This window comes from Lampris incognitus, chromosome 11, assembly GCF_029633865.1.
Source record: "Lampris incognitus isolate fLamInc1 chromosome 11, fLamInc1.hap2, whole genome shotgun sequence".
NCBI classification, from domain to species: Eukaryota; Metazoa; Chordata; class Actinopteri; order Lampriformes; family Lampridae; genus Lampris; species Lampris incognitus.
In genome coordinates this window covers 20422724-20446928 of record NC_079221.1, presented here as the reverse complement: position 1 = coordinate 20446928, position 24205 = coordinate 20422724, and the positions used below count along the sequence as shown (strand labels likewise).

Here is a 24205-nt window from a genome sequence, read left to right as displayed (position 1 = left end):
GACTAATATCTATAATATAATATGAATACATATGAATACACCAAAGGAGTTTACATGTCTCTCTTTGGATGTCCCTTCTTTTTGTTCCTATTTTTATATTTGTTAGCACTATTGTATTGAATATTACTTGTATAGTGCATTTATTTTGTTAGAAAATACATAAATGAAAACCATTAACAGATGTTTATCTTGCTATTTTTTTTTCTTTATGCAGAGCTGTTAAATTGCCAAGAGTATCTTGGGTTTTAATGCACTTAAAGTGTGCACTGTGCAGCTGCATTATGCAGGAAATTATACATATCTGAGAGGAAAACAAACCGCATCGGCAGATATGTACTCATCGTTAAATGACTCCGAATGGACCAGGGGCAAAAGGTACCTGATCAGGACATCCCTACTCAAAACATTAGCACAATGATACAAAACATAGACAACGGGAATAAGCAACAAACAGTCCTCAAGCAAGACAAACATCTAACAAGTATTAACAATTATAAAACAGCAGAACAAAAAAAAACTTGCAAAAGCATGAGTTATGTACAACAATAACATATGTAACTGAGAAGTGTGTAAATGCTTAATGATGTTTCAGCTATGGCAATATGGTTTACTCGTCCGTTATGTGACAAACAACATCAAATACCCTTAAAAGTAATTTCACCTTTAGGTTTTGATTTAACTGATGTAGTATCTGGGTTTAAAACTAGGGGAGGGATGTCCAAACAGACATAGGTCAAAAACATTTATTTGAAATTCCTGGCCACGTTCAACATTTAATATTTCTTGTCCCCACTGATTTGTGGTGCGTGTGGACAGTCAGATGGAAGTGGTCACACTGGAGTAACTTTCTTGTTATACTGTCTAATAAATTCAATATCTAAATGACTTCTAAACCGTTGCCAAGTCTAGCGTAATTAAATGCGCTTCGGTTACTTGAAAACTATTTAAATGATAAATCAAGAGGGAATGTTATTTCATGGTCGGCAAAAGTCTAAAAAAAAAAGTAAATTTTCAAAATGAGGTGCACCATTTTGAACACGTCACTACTGTCAAATGAGTTATCTGCACAACTGCCGTGCAGCAACTCAAGTAAGGTTTCTTAGCTGAGAATGAGTCCTATAAATTAGGCCTTGCATGTTAATGAGAGGCCTAAGCAGGAAAAAAAACGTTTTGTCCGATTGATGAACTTGGTTTGAAAACGTGGAATCATTCTTAGGATGATGGTTCTTAATGGCACTCAAACAGTTTTTGAAGGTGCCCTTACGATGAGTGTGGGATGTTGACTACGATCGTCTGAGAAGCAGAGAAAAAACCTCTGAAGGACTCGTGCTAGTTTTATTTAGTGTGGTTACATTAATTTCATCACTAGGGGACAGCAATAGTCAAAAGTGGTGGAGACACTCCTGTAACAGATTTTTGCTGAAGGGTTTATGACGAGGTGTAGGACCTGTGAAGTAAGATCTAGTCATGCCCCGACCTGCAACTGTCTGGGCATCCACCAGTCTTTCGAAGGATAGTAATTCAAAAGTCTTACCTGGATTCTGGCATCTTGCCTGGCAGTCTGCCATGCTCCTAAAATTGTTGGCATTGCCAAGGCAACCGCCGTAAAAGAAACGCTTGCACTCCTGACTCTTGCTGTCAAAGAAGAAACGTGTCACCAAGCCTCGACAGGGCCCGGGAGCTTCTTCTAGATGACACGGGCTCTTGTCAGCTGGAAGAGAGGAAGGAGAACAGTTCTGTGAGGCCAAGGGAGTACTCAGCATTACTTTACAAAACTGTCTTATGCTAAAATATTCACTTTGTGTGTGTGTGTGTGTGTGTGTGTATCTTTGATAGTAAATTATGTAAAATGTGCTTTGTTTCACTATATACTTGTGAAGGTTATACATGACAGCTTTTGCATCATTCATCTTTTGTTCTGAAATGCTAAAAAAAAATTATCATAAACAAAACATGAATCAATTTAAATGTCGTGTTACATGAAAACAATGGGGATCAACGTCACTCCGATCATTGAACGCTCAGAAATAATATTTTTTGAGGGCCGGTGCATCATTCCTCCCAACTCTGAGAAGGAAGAGATGCTAACTCTATTCGCCTAGCGGCTGCCTTGCTACAGACACATCATGCACCAATGGGACCCTTTCTCTCGAGCATCCTGTTAACCTTACCTTGAGAACTCGCTTATCATTCATTACGAGAGCAGACCTACCCTGTCTTGTTCTTACTGTTTCAAAATTAAAGTGGGGGATCCTGGCTTTCTGGGCCATTCCCACCAAATTTACAAATTATATGGGATTTTGAAGGTATGTTCACAGCTTCCTCTCAACCGTTTAGAGAGACAACAGAGGCTTTCTGGACAGGACATATGTGGCTACGCCAGCGGTCATTGTGTTTTACAAGAACACTGACAAGAGGCATTGTGTGTCTCTGGCTGGAGAGATTCAGGGACGAGGTATCGTACAAACCTCGCACTACACAGACATTTTCTGTTCGCCAGTCATACAGATCCTTTTCTTTCTGCACCAAAACCTTGTCAAGAATTCAGACTAGTATATCTCTCTCATCTTATATGATCTAGTTTAGTTTGGGGATGGGATGCGCCCTTTGTCATATTACGTTGCTTTTGCTTTGCTGCTCATATTAGTTTGCTTTTTTCTTATCCTGTGTTTTGGCGTGACCTCGGTTGACAATGTGCCCACTGTCACTTTCTGCAGCAAATCATTAGTAAGCATCAAGTTGCTTTTATGCAAATTCCCAAGTTTGGAATCTAAGAAGCAGGATGCAAAAAAAAAAAACAAACAAACAAACAAAAACAAAAAAACCTAACTAAACATGCCAAAAGCTTCTTCTCTCACTTGATGTGGAAGAGTTGGCATGTTGAAGTCAAGTCAAGTTTATTTATATAGCACATTTAAAACAACCACGGTTGAACCAAAGTGCTGCACAAGTTTAAAATACAATATAGAATAAGTGACATATATGAATATAAAAATATATGTAAAAAAGACATAATAAAATAAAGAAATTAAAATGTAAACAATAAAACGTAAAAGTATATTTCCACAATAAAATCACGGTGTCAAGCTCAACTTGAATTGAATGCCAGCGAGAAGAGGTAGGTCTTTAACAAAGATTTAAAAGTCTCTAGGGTCTGAGCAGATCTTATGTGTACTGGTAAGTTGTTCCAGAGATCAGGGGCAGCCACTGCAAAGGCTCTGTCGCCCCTATTCTTAAGCCAGGAGATGGGAACATGTAAGAGCATCTTGAAAACAAAAAGTTGTGACAAAGGGTGATAGAAACTTTTTTTTTTGCCCTCCTGACCATTAAATAATCAATAGCTGGGTGCATTGAACTACCTGAGCTGTAATTCTGTTGACCTTACCGTTATGTACCTGGTACACAGGGTCATTGCTTATGCACTTAAAACTATCGAATAGAAAGACATAATGATTTGCATTTTATATGTTTGTCTTTTCAAATATTTGGATGGAAAGACAGTCTGTCTGGCTGCTGCCCTAGGCTGTGTCCCATGCATTTAAAAAAAAAACTGCATTGAAGATATCTAAAGATTTCTTTCAAAAAGCAACTGCGTGTTCGGCAGGTGAACTCGTTCCACTTCCTCACTTTGACGTTCGCTTAATATTTTAAACATCCATCTATCAAAACATATGGATTGACTTCAATACGGACCACTAAAAGATGTCAGATAGGTGAATCCTTCCAAAGGGGAGGGAAAGAGGGAATGACAACTTTATTAAGCGACTATATTTTATCCTTTTTTCAAGAGGGGTGATGGCACGGCCCCTCAAATCGACCTCTGTGTTTAGAGTCACATGCAGTTCAATAACATGAATGAAACATGAGTCCCTCAACTTTATCAACCCTAGTCTGTGTTTCTCTCTTGATCCTGTTGCATTTCATCCTCCCTCCTATTAATGTTTTTTCCCCCCTTTTTTGGCGGGCTGTCCAAAGTGTCTCCCCGCCTGCCGCCCAATGACTACTGAGATAGGCTCCAGCATCCCCGCGACTGTAATTGGGATCAGCAGCTTGGATAATGGATGAATGTATCCAGCCAATTACCCCACTCTTCCAAGCCGTCCCGGTCGCTGCTCCACCCCCTCTGCCAATCCGGGGAGGGCTGCAGACTACCACAAGCCTCCTCCGATACATGTGGAGTCGCCAGCCGCTTCTTTTCACCTGACAATGAGGAGTTTCGCCAGGGGACGTAGCGCGTGGGAGGATCACATAATTCCCCCCAGTTCCCCTTCCCCCCTGAACAGATGCCCTGAACAACCAGAGGAGGCGCTATTGCAGCAACCAGGACACATACCCACCCGCAGACATGGCCAATTGTGTCTGTAGGGATGCCTGACCAAGCCAGAGGCAACATGGGGATTCGAACCAGGATCTCTGTGTTGGTAGGCAACAGAATAGACCAGCACACTACCCAACAACCATTTTACCAAACCAGAGGTAACACGGGGATTTGAACCGGTGACCGCCACGCTACCCGGACACCTCCCTCATTATTTCAGAATTGTCTGGCACATAAGTCTCCACTTTGTTCCATGGTACAAGCTAATGCCATGGCAGCAGCCTTAACATAAATGTCAGTGTGTTTCAGTTGTGTTTGCGTCGAATGGTTGGACTTTGTTCTTTGTTTGACTCATAAAATATCAATTTTACATTAATTCAATTCAAAATACTTTATTTGTCCCTCAAGGGAAAATTTGAGGCAAGCAAGTTTATGCAAGCATGCATTCAACAAATTCATTACACTCAATATATTCATTTCTCTTCCGGGCCGCTGCTTGTGTGGCGACCTATGGCTTGTGGGCGCAAATGAGCTGTTGTTGTTTTACAGCTCAGTTTCTTTGTCGATTTACTTCTGAACACAGCCCTCCAGCCTGAAGGGTGGCTGTTTCTCAGGAAGACGCCCGTTAAAAAAAGCAACAAAGCGAAAAAAAAACAATTGCGTACACAATTTAGAGGTGAAAACATTGCCTCTAAATTGCACTGCTTGAATAACTGTAGTATAATAAATAATGAACAGAAATTTGTTTTTTACCTTGCATGACTCAAGACCTTGAGTACTTGAGGCAAGTAGATGACTGAGTTCAGTCAAACAAAGCCGTGTTGAAAAAAAATTCCTGATATTTTTTTCTTTTTTATGACACACAAGGGGAAATACAGTGAGTTGAAAGTGTGGGTGAGACGAAGAAAGGTACAGAAAGAAGAAGGACATGTTCAGGCATCGACAAGAAGGGAACATCTGGGTGGTGACACAGAGCACAGACCAGGGCCAAAGCAGATTAACAGAGGAAAATGAGGAAAATGGAGCTGCTCTAAAGCCGGCCCTGTCATATAAATGAAATCGTTAATGAAAAGGCAGATCATGGGGAGCAATAGAGAGACAGAGAGGTGGAAAATGGCAGCATGGTTGTAGGAGACTTTCACACTGGGTCGTGTCAGTGTGAAAGTCTTCTACAACCATTTGTGTTTGCACTTCACCAAAATCTACACAATCAGACCTTTCCTCACTGGGGACTCTGCCAAACACTTCATCCATCCTTCACAAATTTCCTGTCTGGACGACAACAACTTCCTTCCACATGAACTCATTCCCTACGTTTCCCAGCTTCACAACGTTGTAGTCTGCCATACTTTCACAGGCACATTGTTAATACCTGCTTATGTGGGAGGGCTCAAAGTAACATGGGAAAGGGCTCAAAATAAAATGCAATCCCTCAAATACTAAATTCTGTAAATTCTGTTCACTGTTGTACTTTGAATAGTGATGCAACATTAAAATGTAAATCTGAAAGTGATCATATACATATATACACACACACACACACACATTTTATTTGTGGGCACCTTTCAGAGCACTCAAGGACACGTTACAGAACACAGTAAAAAAACAAGCAGCACTGTATCAGACAGCATAAAATCAAAACAAAGCAGGGTAGACAATAAAAAGTTAATACAACAGATAAGTATAAAATCATCATCTGCACTGAACTCAGTGAAGCGTGGATCAGACTGAATATGCCAGTTTGAAAAGGTACGTTTTGAGATGAGATTTGAAGGCTGAAAGAGAGTCAATGTTGTGAATGTCTTGTGGGAGAGGGTTCCACAGGCGGGGGGCAGAATGACTGAAGGCTCTAGTCCCCATGGTAGTCAAGCGGGCCGATGGTGTAGTGAGTTGGAGAGCAGATGAGGATCTGAGAGTGCGGGAGGGCGTGTGGATATGAAGGAGTTCGGAAAGATACGAAGGAGCTAGGTTATTAAGGACCTTAAAGGTGAGGAGCAGGATCTTGAAGTCAATATGGTATTTAACAGGGAGCCAGTGGAGTTGCTGGAGAACAGGAGTGATATGATCTATGGAAGGAGTTCTGATAATGATGATAATGATATCGGCAGCTGAATTCTGGACCAACTGAAGTTTATGAAGACACTTGAGGGGAAGCCCAAGAGGATAGAATTGCAGTAGTCAATACAGGATGTAACCAGGGTGTGACTGAGTATGACGGCGCTGTTAGGTATAAGTGACGGGCAAAGACGATTAATATTGCATATGTGGACGTTTGCAGACCGAGTTAGCTAAGGACTTGCATATGCAAGTGTTAGATAGCATCAAAAAATATGTTTGTTTGCATGTTAATCTTTAGGTTTGTAACTTTAAACATATATGCAACCTATAGAAAACAATCCACTGGAATCTTTCAAGAGTTGCTTAAGTGGCAACCAAAATTTAAAAAAAAAAAAAAATATGCACTTGTTAATTTGGAAACATTCGTAATTTTTTTTTTGCCTTTATTTTTAATGACAAATGCATTTGTTGTGGAAAAGCTGTGTATTTTCTTCAAATGTTTTCAGTATCGTTATTTCAAGTTTATACTGTATGGGTCTACTACTACATTTTATTTTGTGTTATTTCCATCTGATCAAGACACTTTTGGCAGTGTTGGCACACACACACACACACACTGTATTTGAATTTGTGATTTGATTTAATTTTAGATAATTTGCACAATATACTCAAACCTAGCATACACTGCTTGCGTGTCCCTGGTTTTCTGCCATCTAAAGTGACGATAACTCAATTCAATCATGGGCACACTTAATCAGGACATGTCCCTCAGGACATGTCAGTCATTTTCAGCAACAGTAGCTAGATATGGGCCACACTAAATGTGTATTTTGCTCCATGCGCAGCAGGATTGCAAGACAGTTGGGCAAGCTACTTAGTTGTCATAATGTAGTTATTTAGGTTATTTGCTGATTCCTGGTTTCAAGTCCCCTCGGCCGAAGTCATTTCCGGTATGCATGCTAATCTGCTTCCAGAACTGCTGTTGGAAGGAAAAAAAAAGGATTAAATTCAAGTACAGTCGCATGCAATATGTCACGATGGTCGAACACTTCCTAATAGGAGTTTAAAAAATCTATACATCTGAATAAATACATATACAATGAAACGTCTGATATGCCTATATGTACAGAACAGACTATATATATATATATATATATATATACACACACACAGTGCATCCGGAAAGTATTCACACCCTTTCACTTTCCCCACATTTTGTTATGTTACAGCCTTATTCCAAAATGGATTAAATCCCCTTTTTTTTCCTCATCAATCTACACACAATACCCCATAATGACAAAGCGAAAAAGGTTTGGTAGAAAGTTTTGCAAATTTATTAAAAATAAAAAACTGAAATATTGCATGTACATAAGTATTCACACCCTTTACTCAGTACTTGGTTGAGGCACCCTTGGCATGCGATTACGGCCTCAAGTCTTCTTGGGTACGAAGCTACAAGCTTGGCACACCTATATTTGGGGTATTTCTCCCATTCTTCTCTGCAGATCCTCTCGAGCTCTGTAAAGTTAGATGGGGAGCGTCGCTGCACAGCTATTTTCAGGTCTTTCCAGAGATGTTCAATGGGGTTCAAGTCTGGGCTCTGGCTGGGCCACTCAAGGACATTCACAGACTTGTCCCGAAGCCACTCCTTCGTTGTCTTGGCTGTGTGCTTAGGGTTGTTGTCGTGTTGAATGGTAAACCTTGCCCCAGTCTGAGGTCCTGAGCGCTCTGGAGCAGGTTTTCATCAAGGATCTCTCTGTACTTTGCTCCATTCATCTTTCCCTTGATACTGACTAGTCTCCCAGTTCCTGCTGCCGAAAAATATCCCCACAGCATGATGCTGCCACCACCATGCTTCACTGTAGGGATGGTATTAGCAAGGTGATGAGAGGCGCCTGGTTTCCTCCAGACGTGACGTTTGGCATTCAGGCCAAAGAGTTCAATCTTGGTTTCATCAGACCAGACAATCTTGTTTCTCATGGTCTGAGAGTCCTTTAGGTGCTTTCTGACAAACTCTAAGCAGGCTGTCATGTGCCTTTTACTGAGCAGAGGCTTCCGTCTGGCCACTCTACCATAAAGCCCTGATTGGTGGAGTGCTGCAGAGATGGTTGTCCTTCTGGAAGGTTCTCCCATCTCCACAGAGGAATGCTGGAGCTCTGTCAGAGTCACCATCTGGTTCTTGGTCACCTCCCTGACCCAAGGCCCTTCTCCCCCAATTGCTCAGTTCGGCTGGGCAGCCAGCTCTAGGAAGAGTCCTGGTGGATCCAAACTTCTTCCATTTACGAATGATGGAGACCACTGTGCTCTTCGAGACCTTCAAAGCTGTAGAAATGTTTTTGTACCCTTCCCCAGATCTGTGCCTCGATACAATCCTGTCTCAGAGGTCCACAGACAATTCCTTTGACTTCATGGCTTGGTTTCTGCTCTGACATGCACTGTCAACAGTGGGACCTTATATAGACAGGTGTGTGCCTTTCCAAATCATGTCCAATCAATTGAATTTACTATGGGTGGACTCCAATCAAGATGTAGAAACATCTCAAGGATGACCGGTGGAAACAGGATGAACCTGAGCTCAATTTTGAGTGTCATAGCAAAAGGTGTGAATACTTATGTACATGCAATATTTCAGTTTTTTATTTTTAATAAATTTGCAAAAATTTCTACAAAACCTTTTTCACTTTGGCATTATGGGGTATTGTGTGTAGATTGATGAGAAAAAAAAGGAATTTAATCCATTTTGGAATAAGGCTGTAACATAACAAAATGTGGGGAAAGTGAAGGGGTGTGAATACTTTCCGGGTGCACTGTATATATATACATATATATATATATATATATATGTTTATAGATGTACCAGGAAACTATAAAGGACTCCCACCATTGACCCCCTTTAGTATGCATGCTGCATTTGCTGTTCTGCAGTTTTTTATCTGAGCAGGCTTTTAATTGGTCACAGTTTACAGAAAAATCATCATAACCACAGCGACATCTAAATAAATTTCATGATGTGACACTGACTTGAAAACACACATCAAACGGGAGGTTTGGCGCTGTTAGTTGAGTGAGGCGTCGATGAATAATTCAGAAACACAATTCTCTATAAGAGCGCTGAAGGTGGAAAAAGTGATTTGTGTTTGGCTGGAGAGTTATTGACCTCTTTTAATAACCAGCGGGCTTGAATCATATGTTCCACTGTCCCTGAGAGGCCTGGCTGCTCTCCAATGCGGACTTCAGCATTTCACCAAAAGGCACTTTAAGATTTAAGAAGGGCCCATGTGATTTTGTGTAAAAGTCTATTTTGCCTTAACATCAAGTCAAAAAAAGAAAAAAGAAAGCCAAACATATATTTCTGCTGCTTCAATGTCGAATTTCCTTTTGAAAGACATTTTTAAAAAAATAAAAAAATAATGTTAATCTTGGTGAAATGAGCGCAGTTGTTGGGATAATGCAAATTAGATCTATTGAAGCCAGACAGGACTTAGATGAACCAATTCTTTGAGGACCGGATCATCATTTCTCTTTTCTCTTTCAGCTCTCACTCTCACCATTTCTCTCTCTCTCTCTCTCTGTCTCTCTCTCTCTCTCTCTCTCTCTCTCTCTCTCTCTCTCTCTCTCTCTCTTCAATCTACCTCCACCTTTACATTCAAGAAAAAATGCTGAGCTCTTTTTTCCTCTGCTTGTAATGAAATGGGTTTCTGCTTTATCTAATGTGAAGAGAGGATGTTAATATCTGGTTAAGTTGGCCTGGTTAATTCATCAAGACCCGATCAATAAATGAAGCAGCGCAACACACTGCCCTTGGCCACTGGGTGGAGACAGATGTAATCCAATCTCAAAGCCAAACAAACCTCGATGGCCCCTCATAACCTGATCTCACTCCAAACAACAGACCAGTGCAAAGTTCTATCGGGGAGATGATCGTTTATATCTCGACTACGAAGTCCAACCAGCAAATTGCCTTGCTTTATCAACCAAGCTACGTGTGAGCAGCACACAGAAGTATTCAGGCTTTGGTAAAGACTGGTCAGGAAGAACTTGGCCGGCCGGCCTAATCAGTGCCTTCATATTTGTGCACTTTGTGTTTTTATTTTTTTCCCCTTGTTTTCAGATGTGAAGCACCTCATTATCCTGGCTTCTAGCTCATTCACTCACAAACTGACATTTAGATGTTTAGCTGGACTGTCTGCATTAATTAGTGTGTGTGGGTGTGGAGGGGGGTGCATCTACAAAACATATGCTGTTCTAATATGTTAAAAGATTTTAAGGGGTTTGTTGTTGCTGTTTTTTTTTCTTTTTTCTTTTTAACTAACATTATAATCCACATTGGTAAGAAAATTGCCAAAATATATTTATTTTCTGCACCCACATCTGCTGCTCTCTCCCTCCTCTCCCCTTGTGTTCTATCACTTGGTGCTGCCCATGCAGAAACACCGTTGATGAGAGATGCAAGTAAGACGTGCTCTGCCATCTTTAACGCGCTCATTCAGATGTTTTTAAGTGTCTCTGACGTCTCGGCTTGGTTTCTAGGTTGTCGGTCGGCTTAAAACATGATTCAGAGTCAGATGAGCTTTCTTTAGCTTGGTTGCGCTGTTGTAAAAGCATCAACTTTACAATGTCAATATGACGCTTCCAATCAGGATATGATCTAAGTTATATATAACCTTAGCTATTCAAATTCAAAAATGTGCAGTCAGTACCAGCTCTACATCCTCATTATAATAAAAAAAAATAAGACAATGATCATTGGCATCTTAGACACTATGTGTCCTTGTTAATTCGTAATTGGCATATTTTACTGTTTATTCGATTAACTTGAAATTTTATTGGTTTTGTTCATCCATCCATCCATCCATTATCCAAACTGCTTATCCTTACCCAGGGTCGCGGGAATGCTGGAGCCTATCCCAGCAGTCATTGGGCGGCAGGTGGGGAGACACCCTGGACAGGCTGCCAGTCCACCATAGGGCCAACACACACACATATCCACACCTAGGGACAATTTAGTACGGCCGATTCACCTGACCTACATGTCTTTGGACTGTGGGAGGAAACCGGAGCACCCGGAGGAAACCCACGCAGACACGGGGAGAACATGCAACTCCACACAGAGGACGACCTGGGACAACCCCTAAGGTTGGACTACCCCGGGGCTTGAACCCAGGACCTTTTTGCTGTGAGGCGCCCGTGCTAACCACTGTGCCACCATGCTGCTGGTTTTGTTCAAAAGCCCTAAATTTAAAAAAAAAAAGTTTAAATACAGCATACAATTCTTGTTACTGTCTCATATATGCAGAGACATGGCCATACTCATGCAAATGGCCATTTGGCGGCGATGTCACATAGGGTTAAATGTCTATCACAGTTTGCAGGGTGAGCTCCAATGAGTGTGATAACAGTACAGTAATATATTGGCACTGGCTGGCCCAGTAAATGGGTAGGGCTGAATAATAATGCGGGATTTGATTTTCAAGTGCTACATGTGGTTGTGTTTTCAGCAAAACAAATTTCTCCACACGCCTCCAATCTAGCATCCGTTAATAACCATTCACTTGACTCGGCCCCACCATTCAGAGGGGCCACTGGTTGTGCTGTCAGCATAAGTTTCACTTTCTTCCCTTGTTTACTTTTTCACAATGTGAATTACTCAGCTAAAACCGAAGCTTTGAGCCAAGATTAAAAAAAAAAACCTGCCTGTTTCTGTGTGATTATGTCCCTGACTTCCCCCAGGAAGGCTGGGAAGGGACATTAGATCGGAGGAGCCCTTTGACACATAATGGTCTATGAGTAATTTGGGTTTTCAGTAAAACACCAGCCCGGAAGTGAAAGAGCCTTTGCCAGGCTGGAGATATGAAGCGGCCTGTGCAGTGTGCTGTAATGCCCTGACACCGGTTATTCATCTTAAAGTTCACCCGCAGCCCATGAATGACGAGGTCATCATGTGCGAGCAAGAAACACAGAAAAGCGTTACCGCCACGTGGCACATTTCAAATTCCTTTCGAAATGCGACTTAAGCTATCTATCGATTTATGCGCTAGTGCTGGGGAGGAAAAGTCCCCCGTGTGGTCTGAAGAACCCCACAGCATAGAATGGAAAACTGTATAGGCTATTCTACACGAATGTGTGTTAAGCCTTGAAACATTTTTTTTTAACGCTGGTAAAAAAAAAATACAATGAAAGGGCCTTTGAAAAAGCCCCTCTGAAGCTGTTAAACTACGAGCCGTTTCTGAGAATCCGAGCCCACGGGGCTCCCCATTATTACTGCTGCGGTGCGTTGGTGCGAAATCAAATGACTGTGATGCCAAACACATTTATTTGGTATATGGTTTGCTATGGTGGGCAGATACCGTCTCTCATTCTGCCTCTCTGTTCGTTATCTTTGGGGTGTAGAGATTAGAGCTGCACATAGAAAAATAATCAGACAGTATCAAAAAGGGAAACAACACAAATATACTAACTTGAAGGAAAGCACACCAAAAAAACAGATGGAAAAGACAACAGGTATGAGTCATATAGTATATCTAGACAAGCTGATGGCATGCCAAGGCATTCAGTGTAAATAATCCTGGAGACCACTGAACTCCATTGACATTGTAAAATAATCATCAATGTTTCACTGAAGTGAAATGTGTTGAATGAAAATTATTCTGATAGCCAATATTGTTTGTAATTCCAGCTGTAGGTAACTACTCCAAATCTATGAACTGATTTAATAAACTGCAAGTTATTATTTTCATTTCTGTTTCTTTACCGTTAACACTGCCAGGGTTAGCGTTTAGGGTCTGATGTCCTCTGGGGTCGCCAATGCTCACCAAAATCATCAACCTAATGGCTTATGTTCTGCTATTCATTTTTTGCACTATTTATACCATATATGCACCATGGTTATGATTCACAAAATAAAAATTGACTGATCTCTCTTTAAAGACACAATCCAGGGAGATTGTCATTTTAGTTGCACTTGCTGACACCAGGTGACACTAGTAACTAAACTGGTGTTTGGCTACTTCAACTCCCTGACAACCAGTTGAAATGAAACTGATTCACCAGAGCTGTTGTATCAGCAGGTTCTCCACCACAGTACAAAAGAGAAAAAGAAAACCAGAGCTTTGGATGTAGGATTTGTGAGTACAGGTCTTCCTAGAGCTTGGTCTGCCATAGCTGCTTGCTAGCCGCAATTTTTTTTTATTTTTTATTTTTTTTTAACCCCCCCCCTTCTCCTCAGTTGTATCCGGCCAATTACCCTACTCTTCCGAGCCGTCCCAGTCGCTGTGTCACCCCCTCTGCCGATCCGGTGAGGGCTGTAGACTACCACATGCCACCTCTGATACATGTGGAGTTGCCAGCTGCTTCTTTTGACCTGACAGTGAGGAGTTTTTCCAGGGGGACATAGCACATAGGAGGATTCACCCTGTTCCCCCTCCCCCCTGAACAGGTGCCCCGACCGACCAAAGGAAGCACTAGTGCAGCGACCAGGACACATACCCACATCTGGCTTCCCACCCACAGACAGCCAATTGTGTCTGTAGGGACGTCCGACCAAGCCGGAGGTAACGCAGGGTTTTGAACTGGTGATCCCTGTGTTGGTAGGCAACAGAATAGACCACCACACCGCCCGGACACCCTAGCCGCAACATTTTTGCTTCTTTCTCAAACTCACCACTACCGGCCTTCTTTTACCACATTTGACTGTCATGGTGAAGACAAACGCTATGTGCCGTATTATTTTTTTTTACCAGGAAAGTCATAACAGGCAGTGATGAGCATGAGCAACTACATACATGTCCACGACTTGGAGATTCATGGGTCAGGCACAGCCTGAGATACACCAGTAATCGAAAGTATCAAATCAAAATGGACATTTCTTTGCATGTAAAACTTCAGGATTGTATCTTTATGAAAAATGGCCCCTTGACACTTGAATGTTGTGGTACATCCTTGTAGTATTTCTTAATTAAACAGAGTAAAATTGGTAACTCTACAACTGTTCAGCTCATTATTGAGATTTGGCACCTACACAGACCAGTGACTCCAACACTGCATTAACATGGCAGCTACATAATTCAGTCAAGTAGCTCTTTTATTTAACGACACCTCAGCTTAAGTCTCTGGGTCCCTCCCACCATCTCGCTCCCTAATGGAGATTTGGGTATGCTGAATAAAGCAGTTACCTAAAGTAGATCCACCAATACAATATGGTTTGCAGGGTGCAAATTCCTCATGATCCTCTTATATGAATACATTCTGTGGCACATATTAAAGGGAAACTTCACCGCCAGTGTACATGTAACAAACCATGACAGCTTTGGCCGAATTTGGATTATGTAGCTTTGGGGACATTTTCATGATTCCCAAAGAAAACTGGAAAAGTCAGCCTAAGCCAGCAGATCCGAGATGGTGGATGACCATCAAGGACGTACAACATAATGTGAGCAAAGGATATGTGAGAACTTTCTTGGACTTCTAGATGGCTCAAGTGATTATACTGTGTAACTACACAACTGTTTGGAGTTTTATGTCAGTGTTGAAGACTGTGCCATAATCATCAGCTGTTACCTATTGTTATACACTTTGTATTCTTTTTTTTTTTTTGGTTATTACCCTGACAATTATGCATCCATCCATTTTCCGAACCGCTTATCCTGCTCTCAGGGTTGCGGGGATGCTGGAGCCCATCCCAGCAGTCATTGGGCAGCAGGCGGGGAGACACCCTGGACAGGCTGCCAGGCCATCACACAGCGCCGACATACAAACCCATCTTCACACCTAGGGACAATTTACTATGGCCGATTCACCTGACCTACATGTCTTTGAACTGTGGGAGGAAACCGGAGCAACCAGAGAAAACCCATGCAGACACGGGGAGAACATGTAAACTCCACACAGAGGACGACCCGGGCCGGGACGACCCCCAAGATTGGACTACCCTGGGGCTCGAACCCAGAACCTTCTTGCTGTGAGGCGACCGCGCTAACCACTGCACCACCATGCCGCCAGTTGCAGTCTTATACAAGTAAATTACTTGGGTAGGTATTCCGCTCATGCCTGAATGTGCCCTCTTGGTAACATGGCACTCCGCTCCACCAGCCACCAAAGATGACCCAGCGGCCTTTTTTCCTTTTAGGAGTATTGATTTAGTCTCACACGGTCAAACCAGCTGGTTATTTGCCAACAGAGGAACTATTGTGAGCTGTAGTGGCTTCTGCTATATTCTGAAAAATATATTTATTTTCATGATATTCCATGTCCTCTGCAATATTTCTTGGGACTCCACTTTAAATCAAAGGACTCCACTTCTCTGACCATGGCTGGGTATTATTTGGATTTTATCAATTTCGATGCCAATTCTTATTACCAAATACACTTCCTATTATCGACTCCAGGTTTCGAGTCTTACAAAAAGTTTTTAGGAAGCAGCTAGACTGGTTTAGAAACTGACTTGTGAGTCAGTTTCTAAACGCTTTGCTCAACTAGAGACTGAAGACAATCTCGTTTCTAAAGCTGGGTGGAAGCAATAAGAGAGTTTACTAAAACCTGCATTGTAGAATCAACCCCAAGTTTTTAGGGCGGCCCTTCATATTGGGGCGGTGACATGCGGAAGTCGTGTGCTTGTAAACACTGTCGTGCCAGCAACATTACGATGGGTCAGCCGCGGTCACCGAAAACAAAAAAACCTCCTTCGAAGTTTGTTGATGTTTGTGTCGTTTGCGGCGAAACATATTGATCGGTTAAAATAAACATAATCAAATAATCTAACAGTGCTCACGACCGCCATTTCCCAATTTAAAAAAGCTCTGTCCGTGTTACAAAGTGATTCGCGATCTCTCCGGTTTGTTTCACTACGGAGGAGGTTGGGGAAGGCATCATTTCCGGTAAGGCGTGTCCTAGATAAACCTAAAGGGTTGATTTCCGAAGCAGTAGCGTAGGTTTGTTAGCGGCCGTTTTCGCCGCTGTTGTAGCAACTGTCTTGTATTTAGAAGTCCCCAGATAACATTGGTAGGCGGAGATATCTGATTGTCTTGTATCATGAGACTAGGAAGCAGACAAAATAAATCAAAAGTACAAACTATAATCCCAATGTAGTATGTGTGGTTTAGGAACTCAGTCATCTCCCCTGCAATATTACACTCAAATTACTATATACTAAGATACTACTATTTTTTTTTAGAATTATGATTCTAATTTTACTTTGATTATAATATCAACAATATAGATTATATATAGTTTTAAACAAATGATATATTTATAATCATCCTACAAATAACAGGACTTCAATGGGACATTTTGTGCCAACCAAAATGAAGGAGACTCAACAGTCAGAAAATAATCTAAACCCTTCAAATACAAAATTGAGTTTCACTGTCAGTCTCTGGGAATGAAGTGGAGGATAGGTGATATTTCTCTGTGAACTCGTATCTAAGAGAAATATCTTCTTTGGTTCCGTTTCTCAGGGGTTGCCACGGCGGATTTTTGCCCTCCATGGCGTCTGTCTGACGTATCCCTCTCCTGCAGTCCAACTCTCCTCTCCTCTATCTTGTCTCTCCATCTTTTCATTGGTCTTCCTCTTTTCCATGTTTCAAGTTCCAGCCTGACAAGCAGGTGCTGGCTAACCAACCAGATATTGTGGTGGTTGATAAGGAACAGAAGACAGCAGTAGTGATCGATGTAGCAATCCCGAGCAATGGCAACATCAGGAAGAAAGCGCATTAGGAGCTAGAGAAATACCAAGGGCTGAGGGAAGAACTAGATTGGATGTGGAAGGTGAAAGCCACAGTGGTCCCAGTGATAATAGGAGCACTAGCGGCTGTGACCCCCAAACTGGGAGAGTGGCTCCAGCAGATTCCAGGAACAACTTCTGAGGTCTCTGTCCAGAAGAGTGCAGTCCTAGGAACTGCTAAAATACTGCGCAGAACCCTCAAACTCCCAGGCCTCTGGTAGAGGACCCGAGCTTGAGGAAGACACCACCCGAAAAAGGGTGAGAGGGAGGTTTATATATATATGCATTATAATCAAAAACAGTGCATTTGTTTAGGTATAAGCAATGCTGAGGAAATGCATGAAATTATCTTACTGCAGTGTTTGCAGTTTCTAAATGGCATTCTTTAGGGAGGCTTACATACACTTGAGTGTTTGCTCCGGTCAATACAGCATGGACACTGTTAATGACATAAATTGTCTACTTGCTGTATTGATGCATGACATCACCAGTGATGAAGATGTCAGGACAGCAGGTCCCAACAATGACTTAACTTTTTTTATAGATTTTAATTAATGCTCAATGCATTTCACTAGTTTTCAGAACATGACTGAAACCCCACCTTCAGAATTCAATAAACTGCTTTGAAACTCATGTTGTTTAAAGAATAGCTATTTTTTAGGAATCTGAAACCGGTTCCAACTCAGAAACATCTTTAAATACCCAACCACATCTATGAACCCAATATCAAGGAAATGTGGTGTACTGCATGGCAACTCTGACATCAATAAACTACTTAAGAGTTAACCTTTCTCACCAATACTCTACATTATGATTATCTCATTCTGGCTGCCCAACATAAGTAAACACTCTCCCAAATGAATGGCCAGACAGTTTTCCATTTAAGCTATACAATGTCAAGACAGGTTTCTAAACAGTCTTTTAAGATACCTTCAAAATGCCCAAAGTATCAATCAAGCCTGATGAAAAATGGTAGTCCTCAAAAATGAATATTATCATTTGCTAACAATGAAGCGCTAATCCACCCATTGTAGCCCCTTTGTATCAGTAACAATCTTTTTTTGGGGATTTTTTTTCCGCCCTTTTTCTCCCCAATTGTACTTAGCCAATTACCCTACTCTTCCGATCCATCCCAGTCGATGCTCCAGCCCCTCTACTGATAAAGGGAGGGCTGCAGACTACCACATGCCTCCTCCGATACATGTGGAGTCACCAGCCGCTTCTTTACAGCTAACAGTGAGGAGTTCCGCCAGGGGGACGTAGCGCGTGGGAGGATCACGCTATTACCCCCTGTTCCCCCTCCCCCCTGAAAAGGCGCCCCGACCGACCAGAGGAGGCACTAGTGCAGTGACCAGGACACATACCCACATCCGGCTTCCCACCCACAGACATGGCCAATTGTGTCCGGAAGGGATGCCCGACCAAGCCAGAGGTAACACGGGGATTCAAACCGGCGATACTTGTTTTGGCAGGCAACGGAATAGACTGCAATGCCACCCGGACGCCCCAGTAACAATCTTAATGCGGATTCCTATATATGGTTTAGTATGGTGTGTGTGTGTGTGTGTGTAGTTGTTTATGTATTTCATTCAATTGGTCCCTATTCACGCCGCACCTTTGGCGCTTAAGACACATTTCAGAGACATACCTTAAAATCTAGGAAAAAATACTGATGGGAGATTCAACTCACCTGTTACCACACACATTTGCTCACATGCCTCTAAGGTATGAAAGTTGTTTCCGTTTCCCGCGCAGCCTCCATATTGAAATGGCGTACAGCGGCCTGTGTCAACATCAAAGAAGAATCGCTCCTTAATGGCTTTGCAGGGCCCCACGTCTTCCTTCATGGCACACACCTCACTGAAGATAAAGAGATCAGGCTGCAGTCCATCTGCTGAGAGAGGAAAGACAAAGTTAGCAGACTGCTGCTTGTGGCACTCTTTCAGCAGAAACGAAGAAAAAAAGAAGAAAAGAAAATCTGGTAGAATTTAGGTCGCAGCGTGTCATGAATTCTCCCAGCTCATAATCTTTTCAATATTGGCTTTCTGCTTTCACGTCAGCTCAGTCATTTTCCTGTCACTTCAGATCCCGTCTCCCCCTCCTGCCTGGCCATCAGCCACTCACCTGGTTTCCCCGCCCACCAACTCGCCAGCAGCTCGTTTTCCCCAATTAACCTGCAGTACATACACCAGTCCCTTTTCACTTGCTCCCCACCAGACTGTCTGGTGTCTGCAGCCTAGCTACCCAGCATTATCTTGTCCCTGTTCTGCCTGACCTGCCTGTGTTTGATCCAGTTTTGCCTGTTTCTTGGACCCCACTTCTATTCTCCTGCCTCCCGCTTTTCGGACTTGGTTGCCTGTTGGACTGATTACCCGCTATTCTGACCCTTGCCTGCCATGACCAGTAAACTGAACGTTATTGTATGTTGCTTGTCTCAGAGTCTTGCTTTTGGGTTGACATCTGCCAATTTCTTCTGAAACGTGACACAATTGGCAAGCTGTAACCTCAGGCTTCATAATAAAGTATATTTGTATGCCAGTGTAATTTTTTTTTAAAATTTATTTCTGATTTTTCCCTTTTTTCTCCCAATTTAGTGGCCAATCGATCCCTATTTTAATTCAAACACCCACCCTCGCACTGCATGCATTCGCCAACTGCATCTCTCCGGCCGGCAGTCTCGAAGGAGACCGCCTCCCCACTTTCGTGACAAGGCGACTCCAGGCCGAACCACTGTTTCCTCCGACACACACAGAGACGCATTCACGTGACGAACACAAGCCGACTCCGCCCCCCTCCCGAAGACAGCGTTTGCCAATGATTGCTGCTTCATCGAGTCCGGCCATAGTAGGATCTGACGAGACCGGGGCGCGAACCCCAGTCCCCAGTGGGCAACTGCATCGACACAAAGCCGATGCTTAGACCGCTACACCACCGCGGACCCTGCCAGTGTAATTTCAAAACGGTTCCAGTCATCAGTTTTGTGATGACAACTTTCTGTTTGTGGAGGCTGGGTGGTGTGTGTGAGAGCGAGAGAGCTCTCTATGGTGTTGCAGAATATACAAACTGGAAATTGTGTCTTTTTGAGATGCTCATTTTTGCAACATTTACTGTGTATTAAAAAAAAAAGTTTGCTTTACAAGTACTTCAGCAGTTGAAGATCCCCCCGTCTGTGGGGAACCGTTGGCCTTGCAGATGATTTGAGTTTGAGAGACAGTGTTTGCAAATGTCGGCCTTCTTTGCATGTCAAGTATTAAATAACCTTGAGGAAACGCACTTGTTCAGTGGTGGGCAAATGACAGCGACGCGTAAGCCAGATTGCTTTTCAAGTTTACTTTAAACCACTTTTCTGAAACGTTAAGCGATTACAGATCTGAGGGTGACAGGAGAAAAGGGAGAGGTGGGGTGTTGAAAAATCAAGAGGGACAATGAGCTGGAATTGTGACGTCCAATGTCAATATAATGCGTTGATGTGGCCGCTGTGCAGCAAGGAACACGAGTACATTCTCATACAGACTAATCATCATCTGATTACTTTTTCGCCGACTGTAATTGGAAGGGTTAGAAAACAAACATGAACCGTCATAGGAATTTTCCCCGTAAGATTAAAAAATTTCCCCACAGGGCGTCTGGGTGGCGTGGCGGTCTACTCCGTTGCCTACCAACACCGGGATCACCGATTCAAATCCCCGTGTTACCACCGGCTTGGTTGGGCATCCCTACAGACACAATTGGCTGTGTCTGTGGGTGGGAAGCCAGATTTGTGTATGTATCCTGGTTGCTACACTAGCGCCTCTTCTGGTCAGTTGGGGCGCCTGTTTGGGGGGGAGGGGGGACTGGGTGGAATAGCATGATCCTCCCACGTGCTACGTCCCCCTGGTGAAACTCCTCGCCGTCAGGTGAAAAGAAGCGGCTGGCGACTCCACATGTATCAGAGGAGGCATGTGGTAGTCTGCAGACCGGGACGGCTCGGAAGAGTGGGGTAATTGACCGGATACAATTGGGAAGTGAAAAAAAAAAATTCCCGGAGATCCTCCTTTTACCATAAACTAATTTGACCTGATCTGTTGGGCCACCAATCAACAACAGCTGCTCTGCCTTGTGTGTGGGTAATAAGTTCAACCAGTTCAACAACCTGATGTGCACCCCCCCCCCCCGCCTTCACCCGAACAGCTCCGATTTATAACCGAGGATGGGAAACACAAATACTCCCAATGTTACTCTTGCCTTCTGCCCTGAAGTAGCTGCTGTTGAAGAAGGAGGAGATTAAATGTTTTCCCCACTGAGTCTCATGATATTTTTATTTACATTCCTCTTGTCAGGGCAGATAAGGGTCAGAAGATATGGTTGTCCTGTGACGGGGAAATTACACAGCTAGACTGGCAATCTCTGTAGCTGTCTCATTGTACCAGGTCCAATTTTGGCTATGCAAATACACCTCCGTGCTGAACTTCAGCGAGTAAACCTGACAGGGAAATTAAGCCAGATTGTTTGCTCTCTTCTTTCACATTGGAGGCCTCGGGCCACCCGGGTGCAGCACTAACTGTTGCTCGTGGAAAATGTTTAAAAAGAAAAATGGGTTAAAGCACCGAGCGATTCACTTTTTCTTGTTAACAATGGCGGTCCAGTAAGCCAGGGTTTGGCTGCCCAAGGAGACAAAATGAAACAGGATGTTTCTATTGATCTACTCCCTCCTTGTGAGGAGGAGGAGAAGCACAATAAACAATGTGTTCTTCAATCACTCATGTCCAATATCCAGCAAGGCCATTATAAGGCCATCTAAGAAGGGGGGGGGGGGGGAGAGCACAGTCATTGACAAGAAATTTCCGATATCACCAAAACGTGTTTGAACCATGAGCTGAGTCAAAACCTTTTCTATAGAAGGGAACCACAAAGAGCACCCAAGCATACACAACGCCACACACACACACGCCCATACAAATATTATAAAGGATAATTAGGAAAACTGGTAACAACTGCATTTTTGCCACTAAAAAAAATGAATAGCATAATTTGTGATTGCATAGATATTTGCAAAGCATGTTGAATATATAGTGAGGCAACAACATTTTATCTGCTGATCGTGTGGTTTCAAAAAAACATCCTTAGGCCTTTTGCAAGTTCTTCCCAATGATCCAACACTGTCATCAGCACTCCCCTGTATTTCTGAACCAGATGTAAGTGAACAGTGCAACAACAGCAGGTACCTCAGAGGCCAACAGACTGACTAGTAGTAGGCTCTGTGCAAAACTACAGTGCTGAACATGAAAACATCTTGACGATATCACATTTCAATCTTTGGAAAACAATTTTTTGGGTCTTTCAGATAAGCTCGGTTAGATCAGGGTTAATGTACGTATAAATGTACACACACACACAGACACACACACACACACCTCAATTTAGATAATGATCTGAGTTACTTCACCTGTGTACTGTGCCAAGCATCTTCACGATATGGGCAGGTTGCCGCTGTTTGAGGGGCTGAGTCTCAGCCTGTTCAGCTAAACACAGTAAGATGTTTTCCCACTTCCAGATTTTAACTCTCCCTTATCTTTAATATTTTTATTGTAAGGGTGATAGGAATGGGTACGTGGCAGTCATGAGTTCAAACAGACAGACACATCACTCTAAATGACTGATCAATAATGAGTCAATATATTATCAACAATACTATCATGCACACAGGCATTATTGGGATGAGATTGACAGCAAAGTATTGTGAAACTCTCCAGACTTGCAGAGGAATGCCTTGCAGCAGAAAGAGGGGGAGAATGAGAGCCAAACTGTGCAGAGATCTCAACCGCTTGACACTTCCCAGTGGTTTTGTTGTCCAAATTCTCACCTAACTCCATAAGAGAAACTACTTTCTGGAGTTTCAAGGCTTTCTTGCCCATATCTGCAAGAGCATTAAAGAAGCAAGGACTAAGCCCGAGAAAAACACTTTGCTAAAATTAAGCTGCTGTGTGTGAGATTGACTCAAAATCCGGTGAAGAGGAAAGGACGACGCTATTTGGAGGCCTTACTCTGAGCATTACTGATTAAAAGGGCAAAATACATGACAGGGAGCTCTGCGGTGAGAAATGGTAAGGAGCGGTGACAGCAACGGAAAGTTATGTACGCACTTTATGAATAGGGCAGAAAATCATTACAATCTAATAACCTCCCTGACTAAAGTCTGCTGTTGCTTTCCAGTGGCACTGAAGATGTTACTGTGCTACATTAAGCACCACTAAACTGCTTTATATCTACAATATAATTACTAAATGGTTGTGCTGAAAACACAGTGTAGAAAAGATGTAGAGCTGTTATACAAAGGGCTGAAGTAGTGACACATTGACTGAAGGTGGTAAACTACCGTGTTTGAACAAACGATGAATGTCGAGGACATAGCAAAGAACATTTAGACTACCATCCCCACCTTTGAAAGTTAACATCATTCAATATCGTGAGGGCTAAACATATTGTAAAATGGGATCCTCCCCCCCTTTTTTCTCCCCAATTGTATCCGGCCAATTACCCCTCTCTTCTGAGCCGTCCTGATCGCTGCTCCACCCCATCTACCGATGTGGAGAGGGCTGCAGACTACCACATGCTTCCTCCAATACATGTGGAGTCGCCAGCCACTTCTTTTCACCTGACAGTGAGGAGTTTCGCCAGGGGGAAGTAGTGAATGGGAGGATCACGCTACCCCCCCCAGTTCCCCCTCCCCCCCAAACAGGCACCCCAACTGACCAGAGGAGGTGCTAGTGCAGTGACCAGGATACATACCCACATCTGGCTTCCCACCCGCAGACACGGCTAATTGTGTCTGTAGGGACGCCCGACCAAGCCGGAGGTAACGTGGGGATTCAAACCGACGATCCCCGTGTTGGTAGGTAATGGAATAGACCGCCAAACCACCCGGACACCCGTAAAATAGGATTTTTAAGTGAAGCTAATTGGACCTGTTTCCAATACACAAAGCCCAGCAGAGTGAAAGTTATTCACCACTGTCGAAGGGATGAATCATATTTTTTAACGACCCAGGTCACAAAGTGTGTCAAGTTGTGAAGAGTAACTTTGTTAGTTAGTGAAAAAAAAGTTGTTCTTGTGCTGATATGAGTCTTAGGACA

At 42.9% G+C, this 24205-nt stretch overlaps 1 protein-coding gene across 2 annotated transcripts in view; it reads right to left on the bottom strand.

Annotated features, from left to right (window-relative positions):
• The window catches only part of tfpia (tissue factor pathway inhibitor a), a 68907-nt gene that overhangs the window by 12709 nt on the left and 31993 nt on the right, over positions 1-24205 (bottom strand). Inside the window, exons 2-3 of one of the 2 annotated variants that reach the window (XM_056288843.1) lie at positions 18784-18984; positions 1535-1711 (exon numbers count right to left, since the gene is read on the bottom strand). In XM_056288843.1, coding sequence (XP_056144818.1) covers positions 1535-1711; positions 18784-18984 — 378 coding nt within the window. Of the gene's footprint in view, positions 1-1534; positions 1712-18783; positions 18988-24205 lie in introns of both variants that reach the window. The other variant, XM_056288842.1, reaches the window with a different exon arrangement.